General features: G+C 34.7%; 1 protein-coding gene across 1 annotated transcript in view; it reads left to right on the forward strand.

Annotated features, from left to right (window-relative positions):
- The window catches only part of LOC106458443 (diuretic hormone receptor-like), a 50,890-nt gene that overhangs the window by 27,885 nt on the left and 9,391 nt on the right, over positions 1 to 13,614 (forward strand). Inside the window, exons 7-8 of the mRNA XM_022384652.1 lie at positions 6,146 to 6,224; positions 9,101 to 9,167. Of these exons, the coding sequence (XP_022240360.1) occupies positions 6,146 to 6,224; positions 9,101 to 9,167 (146 nt within the window). The remainder of the gene's footprint in view (positions 1 to 6,145; positions 6,225 to 9,100; positions 9,168 to 13,614) is intronic.

The following is a 13,614-nucleotide window of genomic DNA, read 5'->3' on the forward strand; positions in this document are numbered from 1 at the left end:
CCCTGGCCGAGCCAATCTCCCTGACATGAACCTCATCGAAAACCTCTGGGCCATACTCGACCGGCAAGTCAAGAAACAACAAAATAAAACCAGCTTTGAAGAGCGATCTACTCCAAGTATTGAAGCAAGAGTGGGCGATGCCCCAAAGGATCAATGAACTCTACGAAGCGAAAGGAAGGTCTACTAGACATTAATTAAATTCTAAATATATCAATTTATGTAAATATGACTGAAAATTTTCATTTTTTCTGAAAAAGTGGTGTCTATTTACTTGTGACCACGCTGTGTACATAATACGTGAACAACATCTGTGTGTATCAACTGTATACATTTTACAAATTTTCTATAATATAAATATTAATTCTTAACATGGTTAATAAAATATATATCAAATGGAAATTTTAGCTTTTAACTAACTCCAATTTTTCATAAGTGTCAAAATATGATTTTGAATAGAGTAATTAAAATACTTATAGATGTTTTTCCACTCCACAAGTACAGTACTTGTAAGAGACGTCAACAATTTTTAAATTTCACGATTATTAAGTTATCCAAGAAAACAACTCAAATACCTCTGAGCACTTTATTCATGTTTGACATTGAAGATGTGATTATTTTCCTTTTATATATTCTTACCAATCAAAAATAACAATATTATATGCTTTCTGAACCTAAATCTACTTGTATATCGAAAATCAATTGAGCCGTTGTCATGTTACGGCACTGTTACCATTTGCTTGTGGAAGCACAAAATAAACAAATACGATTTGGACCATCGGTCGTTTTATCTTTATATACAAGTATTTTAGTAAAAAGTATATTAAGGAGTTAAGGAACTGATACAGGGCATATATATATATATATATAAGGAAGTACAACATGGAAACCCCAGGGTCATTAACATGCATATACATTATTCTAGCATCCTGGGTATCACATCAAATAAATAGATTGATTTGGCGAACATAATTCATATTTCTAACGTTGAAGATACAAGCCAGTTTGTACTTTGATAGAATAGACGTCCAAAAGGTGGCGCTCAATATGGCGCGGAATAATATGGCGAAAAACTTTGAAGTTTGAACTGATAACGCCATAATTTCAAATGAAGCTAGCACTAGCAATAACACTGCCGAATTGTCAACACCAACGGTTAGCTATTGATATGTAGCCAAGGTATACGAAGATGCTCTATTTGACCGCTTCATAGAGCTGTCGGGAAACTTTAACATTTCAGAGGCAGTCATTCGGTTGAAAGCACACCCATCTAACATTGATGAACCGTTCCCAACAGACCAGAGCAAATTCAATCAAATGTTTCTTTGTTTCGTAGCGTACATAAGAAGACTTGTACACTTACTACTGTGGAGGTTTAATATATATTTTGTTTATTCATTTTATGAATACATCTCTATTATAGGACCCCAGTAACTAATAAAACCTTAAATAGATGTTGGCAGTTGGAAATTGTTTTTTTCATTTTGCTAACATTAGCATAAATGTACGTGCTTTGAACTAAAAACAACGCATAATATCTTGTTATGTACTACAATCTACAGTTACTGGAAACAAATTATGAATGATCACCTTGGCCGAGGTCTCGTGTTTGGAGGGCACATATTTCCATGACTAACAAGCCCATAAAAATTCTCGTAATGCATTCATCGTATCTCATACCGACCTTTAATCGATGTAATTAACATGGAATCAAATGAAATGTTGCAATAAATCACTTTTCGAAAGTCGGTGGAAACAGTATGAAACATGTCTTTTCTCATGAACTGGCTGTTGAAAAATAGCCACTGGGAGTAGTGCTTCGTGGCGTTCAAACTCCCGGAAAACCCAAACCTTTATCTAATTCCTATGTTTATAAGTCTTAGAAGTCTATAAAAAAAAGACAAATGTTTAAACAAGTCCCTTACTGAAAATGACATTTATTATACAAATATGTCAAATGCTTTCAATCCATCGATTTGCCTGTCAGAATCACATCCGAATACTTTGTTACCAACCAATTGTATTTGTTGATAGTCTTTAAGCAGTTAAAGTACCCCGGTGGGTCAGTGGTAAGTTAACTTACGTACAATGCAAAAATACAGGATTCATTTCCCTATGATCGACAGAACGTAGATAGACAGACCATTGTGTCGCTTTGGACAAAAACAACAAGAAGCAGTTAATAAAAAAAAACTGATTTCTTTGTCTTCTTTATCCAAATCTGAGTTTATTCAATGTTATTATGAAAAATAAGTAACTAACGATAAAGTTTAGCCTTGTATTGATTTTGTTGATTATGTTACATAGAAAGACTCAACTTAGGTTTAGATTCTGAAGAATAAATAATAGGATATTCCTTAATAGGTAAATTTAGAAAAACAAGCAGCGTTTCGTCTGTTGGAAAAAATATCAACAATACTTTTTACAAAATACTGCATAAACTTGAAGGCAGACACCTTGCAGTCTAATATACACAATCGGTTTGTGAATTAGTGGTATGGAAAAAAATATCAACAATACTTTTTACAAAATACTGCATAAACTTGAAGGCAGACACCTTGCAGTCTAATATACACAATCGGTTTGTGAATTAGTGGTATGGAAAAAAATATCAACAATACATTTTACAAAATACTGCATAAACTTGAAGGCAGACACCTTGCAGTCTAATATACACAATCGGTTTGGAGAATTTACCTATCAACTTTCATATACATTTTTCTTAAGTACTAAGGCTAAAAAAAGACAAAGATTGTCTTCATCCTTGAAATAAAATCCCACATTCTATATTATATCTTGCATATTGAAACTCAGTATATAATAAATGGAGTACACTTCTATGTAGCAAGAATTCACAAGTTATCTTTACTAGAAAATTTACTGACTTAAGAAGAAAATTAATTTCTTTGATGACGACATTTTTTGCGTGCAGTTTGAAACGTTACAGAAACAAACAAGAAACTCAAATTACTCTCTAGAAAGCTTGAAGTTATATAATTACTGGCTGATGAAGTTCAACAAACGAATACTTTAATATTGGATGAACGTTTTCATATCGATTACACGGAGAACCTAATTATATATATCTCTCTTTATATATATATATATATATATATATATATATACGTGTGTGTATCTACATTAGTAGAAGAAACCGACGGTCATAACAACAAGTGATTCAGAAAATTAAGATTGATAAGTCAACTAATTAGTTGGGAAAAAAGGAAAAATGAAAACTAAACTTATTAGCTCAGTATACCATTCTTTACCTACCTGACTTTAACTTTAAAATTTGTTAAACGTTACATTATATGACAAACTAAAAAGATAAACGATTTCTATTTCAGTTTTAAAATAATTATATATAAAATAACTCGTATACATGACTTTATTGGTAAGCTCATGTTTTGTCTCATCATGGCTAGTCTACTATATCTTTTCAATTATGTGCTTTTTTTTTCAGAATTAAAAATATATCTATATATATATATATGATTGTTATGGTGTGAATACCTTTTGTAGATGAAGTGGGATTATAACTAATTATATTTTCCATGAGAATATAGTATTAGGCGTATTGTATGTTTAAGCAATACATTCTATATTCAGTTCCTTAGGGGTTTTCCGAGAAAAATGGTGTGTAATAATATTTCAACCACACCATATCTGTTATCCTCATGGCCAACGACATGTTTAGCTCAATACCAGAACTCATCAGGCCAGCTGGGATACGAAATTCATGCTTACATAAATCCTTTGTTAGAATAACAATGATTATGGCATGTTGTTGCAACATTTTGACAGTCTACAGTTGAGAGAACACCCCGATTTAACAACAACAACAACAACAAATATTAAAAAGGTGCTTTTATCTGTTACATGCAAATATTTGATAGACGTATGTATAATAATCATATAACTTTGAAATGAAACCTAAATAAATTTTATTTCACTTTGGCTAAATTATAACACTTAAATAAGGTTACTTGGATTTCATCGTTATTGAAGGAAATAAATAGGGGGTTGTTTATATTTTCAAACAATTGGGTTCAGTACACCATGTCGTTTACGTTTTTTTAAAAAAAAAAGCTTATTGACCATGAAACTTGCGATTTCCTAAAGTCTTTATACATTTGATTTAAACTTGAGATACGTGTCTCCGTGTTCTCTGTTTGTGATTAATATTTTAAATGAGACTCAAAGTCTTTCTAAAACAAGTTAATAATTAATCCTAGTTACTCAGAAAGTAACTCGTATTTCTAGTTAGGAGTAAACTAAGCTGCGACATAACTTCAAGAGTAACAACGAACGATGAAATATGTAACAAATCACTAAAAAAACCAGTACGTACGGAAAATATAATAAATAATCGCTGCGTTCACTCACAAAATGAAAACACAAAGATATAATGAAGTGGCAAACTAAATTAAACTTTTTAAAAGTTAGTGCAATACCCTTTAGCGAAAGTACAAACACAGATTAATCTTTACAAACACACAATATATAAATATTTCAGTGACAGACAAACAAGCAGCGCAGTCAAACAAAGGCACAGACTTAACCGCACACAGACAAACAAAGGGATAGACAGCTCTAAATATTTCAATCACACGTAAACAGAAAAAGAAAGGGGGCAGATAACTATAAATGTTCTGATCAATTGCAAGCAGACAATCAAAATATAGAAAACCCAAACTCTCTGACCACACGCAGACAAACAAACACAAGGACAGACAGCCCTGAACGTTCTTATCAACTGTAACGAGCTATCCAAGAGTTATGTGGCTCTGAAGGTTCTGATCAAATGTAAGAAGACATTTAAGGGTAATACGGCCCTGAACGTTCTGATCAAATGTAAGCCGTTATCTAAGGGTTATACGGCCCTGAAAGTTCTGATCAAATGTAAGCAGCTATCTAAGGGTAATACGGCCCTGAACGTTCTGATCAAATGTAAGTAGCTATCTAAGGGTTATACGGCCCTGAAGGTTCTGATCAAATGTAAGCAGATATCTAAGGGTTATACGGCCCTGAAGATTCTGATCAAATGTAAGCAGTTATACAAGGGTTATACGGCCCTGAAGGTTCTAACCATTCATAGATGGACAAGCAGAGGAATAAACGGCCGTGAACATTCTAGCCACAAGTGGACAGAAAAACAAAGAGACAGACGGTCCTGAACAATTTAACAACGCGTAGATGGACAAACAAAAGGATAGGAAGCTCAAGCTTTCTAATTGTAAAATAACAGGTAAATAACAGGATAGATGGTTCTGAATGCTTACCACACGTAGATTTATTTGTTTTAGAACTTTGGCGTGAAGCTAAAAAAGGACTATCTACGCATGCCGTTACTAATTTGAACTAACAGACCAGAGCGAGGATAGATAGTTAGCATCACCCACCGCCAACTTATAGGAAATATAACAGTCGCTCTTTTAGCACTTCTACGGCCCCAAACTACGAAGCGAGTTCTTCGTCAACGGACCGCGAACACTCGGATTAACGATCTGACAACCCCAACACATAGATGGAGCCACGCTCGACCCCAACACATAGAAAACCTAGTGTTATTGGTTAGTCGCAATAAACATCTGTTAACAAGTTCGGGTTATACTAAAATTCAGTGAAATTCTTGAACCACATCGGTTATTATTATTATTATTTTGCAATCCAAAAATTATTGAAATAATACAAACACACAATATTAAGGATAAATAGCTTCTAGGTGTTTAGTACAGCTTTTTTTATAGTTACACAATATTAAGGTTAAAGGGCTTCTAGGTGTTTAGTACAGCTTTTTTATAGTTACACAATATTAAGATTAAAGGACTTCTAGGTGTATAGTACAGCTTTATTTATAGTTACACAATATTAAGGTTAAAGGGCTTCTAGGTGTATAGTACAGCTTTTTTTATAGTTACACAATATTAAGGTTAAAGGACTTCTAGGTGTTTAGTACAGCTTTTTTTATAGTTACACAATATTAAGGTTAAAGGGCTTCTAGGTGTTTAGTACAGCTTTTTTTATAGTTACACAATATTAAGGTTAAAGGGCTTCTAGGTGTTTTGTACAGCTTTATTTATAGTTTTTGGATTGTATTTTATTATTCAGTATTTAAAAATTACATAGTAATTTAATATTTCTCTAGGTTTACCGGCGATCGTGCTGCTCATTTGGGCTCCAGTTAAAGCTTTCTTTTCGCCATCGTCCACTGATAAGTTCTTACTGTTGGAGTAAGTATTATTCTTAAGCATTTGTTTTTCAGCCTAAGTTATAAAGACGGCAGCTTTCGTTGTCTGTTTTGGAACATCATGATCCTATTCCCCCTAAGGCAGTACTTGAATATACAGTAATAAGATAATGTAGAAGTTAGCTGGTATCGTTCGCGTAGTGTGCAGTTGCAATACAAAGTAAGGACTTGATCCCAAATTATCCTGTTATAATTTTTTATAATTTTGATTATAATTATATATATATAGTATCACATGATCCTATTCTTCCTGAAGCAGTGTTTAAATATACAGGTTTATGTAAATTTAGCTGTAAATTGCTAGTATCGTTTACTCTCATATGATGTGCAGTCGAATGTAAAGTAAATATTATTTTGAAACTTTTTACTGTAAGTTATAAAGAGTAAATATATATACAATGAAAGAAAATACTAATTTAAACTTAAGTTTTTACTGGAGCTTACCATTACTGTAAATTTAACGTTCAACGAGAATCGATTCAACTTCAAATAAGAAAGTTCATCTGGGTTATCAATAGAGCCCGAAAACGTGATATTATACGTGACATTTTTTTTATCCAGCTTCAGTTGGCTTTAGTAGAACAGTTAATATGTAAATACTGAAACGGCAAATAGGTGAGTACCGAGGAAGTATGTTTTTCAGTTGTTAACATAATACTAATCGCATCAGTTTGAGCCGGTCGAGGTCCAGCGGTTACCATGCTCGGATTGTGAATCCGAGGCTTTGTGATTTTGTCCCGTTGCGTCGAAATTCGGCACCATGAGTACGTTATAAGAACGACTATTAGATCCCACTGGTCGATTTGTTTATTTGTTTTTAAATTTCGCGCAAAGCTACACGAGGGCTATCTGCGCTAGCCGTCCCTAATTTAGCAGTGTAAGACTAGAGGGAAGGCAGCTAGTCATCACCACCCACCGCCAACTCTTGGGCTACTCTTTTACCAACGAATAGTGGGATTGACCGTCACATTATAACGCCCCCACGGCTGAAAGGGCGAGCATGTTTGGTGGGATGGGGATTCGAACCCGCGACCCTCAGATTGCGAATCGAGCGTTTTATCCACCTGGCCATGCCGAGCCCTGCCCCCACTGGTCGATCAGAAACGAGTGACTCAAAACATTTTAATGGATTCTGTTGATTAGCTACCTTCACTTTCGTCTATTAGTTCAAAATTAGAGACGGCTATGCGTAGATAGCCCTTTATATAGCTTTGAGCGAATCTTCTAAGACAAACAAAGAGATATAAAAGTGTGTATTGGGCCTAAAATACTTTATTACCAACTTCGATTTGCTTATTGCCTTTAACTACATTTGAAATGATAATTCAATAATTTATCATAGACAGAGATTACACAACGAACTTGTATAGATCTTAGCCACCAGAGTTGTTTTTTTTTTTAATTTCGCGCAAAGCTACACGAGGGCTATCTGCGCTAGCCGTCTCTAATTTAGCAGTGTAAGACTAAAAGGAAGGCAGCTAGTCATCACCACCCACCGCCAACTCTTAGGCTACTCTTTTACTAAACGAATAATGGGATTGACCATGACGTTATAACGCCCCCACGGCTGAAAGGGCGATCATATTTGGTGGGACGGGGATTCGAACCCGTGATCCTCAGGTTGCGAGTCGAGCGCCCTAACCACCTGTCCATGCCGTGCCGATCAAAACGGAGGAAGAAAAACTGATTATTTAACAATAATGTATAAAATTGTGAGGAGGAGGTCAGTTACAAAAGTTATAAAATTTTATGATAATTTATAATTTTAAACTATAATAACATGTATTCAGTAATCGTCATTAAAAATTATTAGATACCTAAATACACAAATATTGAGATCGGTAGTTAGTGGCGCTGACGGTCACAATAACTTTAACTATTGCACAACATGCAGTTTATATTTTATCATGTTTAGAGGATTTTTACTTTGTTTCTACTGTAAACTTTTCCTTCAAGAGTAGAAATAGTTCGTTGTGTTCCAGTAAAGTTCGTATGAATCCCTCTGTAAATATATATACATTTATTATATTGTGACTGTACATTTTCTAAGTGGAGTTAATTTATATTTCCTCATTCAGGAGGCTCTGAGTTAACGTTTATTGGATTCTACACTAAAGTCAATGTTTAGTGTATTATTAATAGGCTTCAGAAACAGAAGCAAACAATCTAAGTTAAAGTAATAATAGAAGAGCATCTGCTTAATTTAAACATATTTAGGTATTATGCATGATATCTTCGTCACTATGGCTACGAGCTCTATAATTGAGTCTGTGCTTTGAAATTAGCTATCCTATATTAATTCACGTTGTATATTTGTTTATTTGTTCGTGAAATTTTCCCATAGTTTTGGAGATAGCATGATCAAACTTGGATTCGGGATGGCTCGAGGGGTGTCCTTATATATATATATATAACCGGGGGGGGGCTACAATGCGCCCAGAAGGTCACTCAACAATGATTGGGATCATCTGATTTTGTGTTCCTGGCCTCCTTATGATCCTGAGGGCGTCAGTCTCAAGCTAGCAAGACCAAACATAGCACACGTGCTCAAATACCACGGTTAGGTCTACTAAAGGTGTTTTCTTTTCGTGTAGACCCCCCCCCCCGTGGAGTAGCTGTAGATGTATTTAGAATAATGGAGGCTCTTGATCAATACATTTTGGCTTCTGTAAAGCATCAGGAGAGTTTGAACCCCTCAGTGGAGAGTGGGTATTTTTTGCTTGTAAATTTAATTAATAGTTATTAAACGGTACAATAAAATGTAACGTTACTACACGGTACAGATATGCTTTTGGCTACGAGTTTTGCAAATAAATTTAGTCTGTTTTACATCTGAATTTCTATTACGTTTAGCTGTCCGTGGCAAAGCAGAGACAACTATGACTATATATTCATAAGCCCGGTCATCCTTGTTTTAGTGGTAAGTTTTTTTTACTTTGTTATTATCAGATTAAATGGTTTTCTGAGATAGTCGTATGTTTTTGAAGTGTTTTCAGATAGTTATTTTATAATGTTGAAAACAACTGCTTGCATCTATCTACATTCATTAAAAATCAAATATAATTTCATGGCTGTCAGATAATATATTTTAGCATGGGTTGAAATGAAATATATAATAAAGCCTTAATAGCTTTATAAAAAGTATTTAATACAAAGAATAGATACTATAGATTCCAAAGTTTGTCCATGTAACAATCTGGTTCTTAATACGTATTTCATTCATCTATTTAAGAATGTATATGAAAAGTTCTAGGATAAATCAAAGCGGTTTCATTATTAGACTTTGACTTTGAAAGCTTTCTACTGTTTCGTAAAGTTTGGAAACTTTCTTTATAATAGTTCCTCGGTGGGTCAGTGGTAAGTTTATGAGCTTACAAAGCTATAATCTGGAGTTCAGTTCCCCACCGTGAACAGAGTGCAGATAGCTCGTTGTGTAGCTTCGTGCTTAAAAAATCTTCATAACAGTGTTGTTGTTTTTAGGATTGTAAGAAGATGATCCAGCTAAATCATTATTTAATTTTATTTATTTTTATCATTTGAAGCATTCAAGTATTTGTCTTGAAATTTTGTACCATCATGCTGAAATGGCATTCATTCCCTGTCACATTTTCCAAAGCTGGCCAGTTTCAAATTTCAGATAAAGTGATGAAATATTAAAATCCGTATCTTTTTGTTTTCATTGTGAACGTAAAAATAAATATGATAACGGGATAACTGTTATTCAGAAATGTGACAGTAAAATAGTTAAGCCTAATCAAGCTTGCTACGAGTTTAAGAATGGGAAAAAACCTTTGTCCTAACTCTTGACCTTTATGATTTCTCATGTTTATCAGAAGACAGTTTTACTTGTACCAATAGATAAAGTGACAATGTTTAAACGTTATATTAATAGTTTTTAAGTGGTTTCTTAGGGAGTGCCTCGCTGAACAGAATAGATACCTTTAAAAACACATTCGTTTTGTTTGTTATGTTTGTGATTTTTCAGGCTTAGAAAAGAGAGAATTCTATTTATATGCATCATGCTAAAATTTATTTTAGTTGAAAATATGTAAAGAATGTACAACTAATTAATACTTTAGTTTGTTCTGTACTGAGATATAACATATACTTTATATGATTGCACTGAACATTTTTCACCTAGAATCGTTGAGAAACCAGAACTGATCGATTGTTCAGTATTAATTCAAATAGTCTTCCGTGTGACATATTTAATTTTATATGAAACATGTGCGACAAACTAAATTATATCTTAATAAATGCTAACGATTTGGTTCGTTGTCGTTCACCAAAATATCTGGCTACACTAGGATTCATAGAACCAGAATTAACATTTGTGCTGTTACTATAGAATACGTGACAATATATTCTTAGAGGAAATACAGCTCTCATACCGCATAGTGGAAGGGCTAAGAAATCCCTAATGAAGGTCGTACGGTATGTTATGTATAACTTCTGTCACTCAGTTATATTAAGTAAGTGACACTCTTGAGATAACGTTCCGTCTCATAAAATCAGTCAGTAGATTGGAATGAAAGGGTCAAAGCACCTGAAACTGAATTTTCAAACTTCTAGCAGCTATCTTCAGTTGTATAAACTGTTGATATGCCAGGCATTATCATAAGTACGGCAGTACTTATAGTAGGAAAGGGTCAGATGTGCAATACAAATTGAAACCTCAAACACATTGCAAAAAGCATGTAAACAAAATTTTATCAGCATTTTACACATACTGTTGAGTAGTAAACAAACCAACTGCAGAGTAACAAGCCACCAAAGCACTTGAGAAAGTTGGTAGAGTATAAACAAAAACTTCCCCAAAACCACAATTTGTCAATATGACTATATGACTGACTGACGTTATTGGAAAGGCATAGCTCTCTCCTGCCTTCATCTTATGCAAATCTAAGTGCAAATGACTGAATTACGTTACCTTGGCTAAAAGCGTTTTTCTTAACCTTACTAAAAACATTGGTCATAACAAATAATAACAATAACGATTTTGTAACACTACTAACGAGCTAACAATACACTAGTAGCAATATACTATGATTATGAGCACGCTCCGTGAGTTGCCGAGTAACAACCCGCTCTCATGTTACGTGTGAGTGCACGATTGCTTATACGCACGCGCTACGTGATCAGCCTGCATCTGTATCAGATAGATAAAAACGTGGACTACGTAGATTCTCTAGATCTAGTTACTAACTAAAATCTTATATTGATAACTTTGAAATGTCTTTGTACCAGTGAAGAGAGCATTACTTCAAGAACAGAGATAAGGATTTTTTTTATACTTAAGTACAAAGCTACACAAAAGGCTATTTGTGCTCTTCCCACCACGAGTATCGAAACCCAGTTTCTAGCATTGTATGTCCGCAGACATACCACTCTGCCACTGGGGGAGTGGGCTAAATATAAGGTTATAAACAGTAATTCTGATTATGCATACAAGTTTTAGCCATTAATACAGTCAAAGATAAGGCTGCCACCTTGGCTAGATAGAAGGAAAACTATTGTAAAGATATCGGCAAAAGCCAAGAAAGTTCGAGAGATAGCTTAAAGAAAAGCTACAAGAAGGATACGCCTGGAGCCCAGTCAGTCTTGAGACTTATTACCAAAAAAGCAATGAGACAAGTGTAAACATTTTTAAATAAAAAAATGAAGACGTAGGAATGGGACAACTAAAAAGTATTAAAACAGTGCAGGAATGGGCAGAATAAGATTACAACACTTGGTTGTTTTTGACACGGTGCAACCTCAAAGTGGGTGTGGCCATCGTTCCGCCCATTCCTACTTCGGGTTTTACTTTGAACTTTGATCCAATTATAGACTTGAAGTAGTGAGTTTTATCAGTAGCTAATCGTTTCTAAATACTCACCAAATTTAAAAATTTCTCATCTCACAGTTTTCGTTTATAAAATGCCCAGTGATAGCAATGTAGCTTTCAGCAGATCTTGAAGTCCATCCAACAGTGATAAAGGCAATAGAAGAAGCACCTTTCAGTTCAATGTCAAGTTTGTCATTTTCCTCTTTGTATAGGTCTGGAATCACTACAATACTAAATTGATTCTTAGAAGGGACCTCACATCTTGGTTCCAAAACCTTAAGAAGAGTCCTAAGGTCAGAATTATCCACCACTGAAAATTGTCTCTTGTCTTTAGCCATAAAGATTCCAATAGCTCTCGCTACCTTTTCCCTATGACTGTTCAGGTTTAATTTCATTTTAAAGGTTTCCTCGAGTTTCACTTAAGGAGTACGGTAACTTTTACTGCTTATAGAAAGTGAAGAATGAGAGAGTTTACCATTAATTCCTCCATATCTTGTGACGTAGTATCAAGTTTTGTTATCAGGTGTGTGACCATGTTTGACATTGGTCCACTTTTATAACTGACCTCCTCCTCACAATTTTATGCATTATTTTCAAATAGTTTTGATAGGTCCAGCATGGACAGGTGGTTAGGGCGCTCGACTCACAATCTGAGGGTCGCGGGTTCGAATCCTCGTTCCACCAAATATGCTCGCCCTTTCAGCCGTGGGGGCGTTATAATGTGACGGTCAATCCCACTATTCGTTGGTAAAAGAGTAGCCCAAGAGTTGGCGGTGGGTGGTTCTGATTAGCTGTCTTCCCTCTAGTCTTACATTGCTAAATTATGGACGGCTAGCGAAGATAGCCCTCGTGTAGCTTTGCGTGAAATTAAAAAAAATATATACAAACAAACCGTTTTGATCCAAAACTTCAAACCCAAAATCTCTCCAAAACAGGTGCCTCTTCTATTTTATGCTTCGATGAGTCAGCCATTGTTGATATAGAAAGTGGTAATTTGGTTTACCATTTATTGAAAACTTTGAGATATTAGAAACATGACTAACGGTATTTTCAACCCGCGTTACTAAAAATAACGAAATCTATACTCGCTTGCATGGAAATGTAAATTTGTAATCTATGTTATTTGAAGCATTTGTTTTTATATAAAATAAAAAGTTCTGTTTGTTTCTGGTTGCTAAGCATAAAGCTACACAATGGGCTATCTATGCTGTGCCTACCACTGATATCGAAACACGGTTTTTAGCGTTGTAAACTTTCAAACTTATCACTGAGTTACTGAGGGTATATAAAAAAGAAATTCAGAAAAATAAGTGAAAAAAAAACCGAACCGAATTGCAGCATAAACAAACAATTTATCAAACTATGGCCAAGGAACCATAATGAATTGTAATTTCGGTGAATTGTTACAGACCTGCTGTCTTATGGTTAGGGCGCTTGACTCGTAATCTGCGGATCGCGGGTTCGAATCCCCGTCACACCAAACATGCTCGCCCTTTCAGCCGTGGGGGCGTTATAATGTGACGGTAAATCCCACTATTCG

Source organism: Limulus polyphemus, unplaced genomic scaffold, assembly GCF_000517525.1.
Source record: "Limulus polyphemus unplaced genomic scaffold, Limulus_polyphemus-2.1.2 Scaffold464, whole genome shotgun sequence".
Lineage (NCBI taxonomy): Eukaryota > Metazoa > Arthropoda > Merostomata > Xiphosura > Limulidae > Limulus > Limulus polyphemus.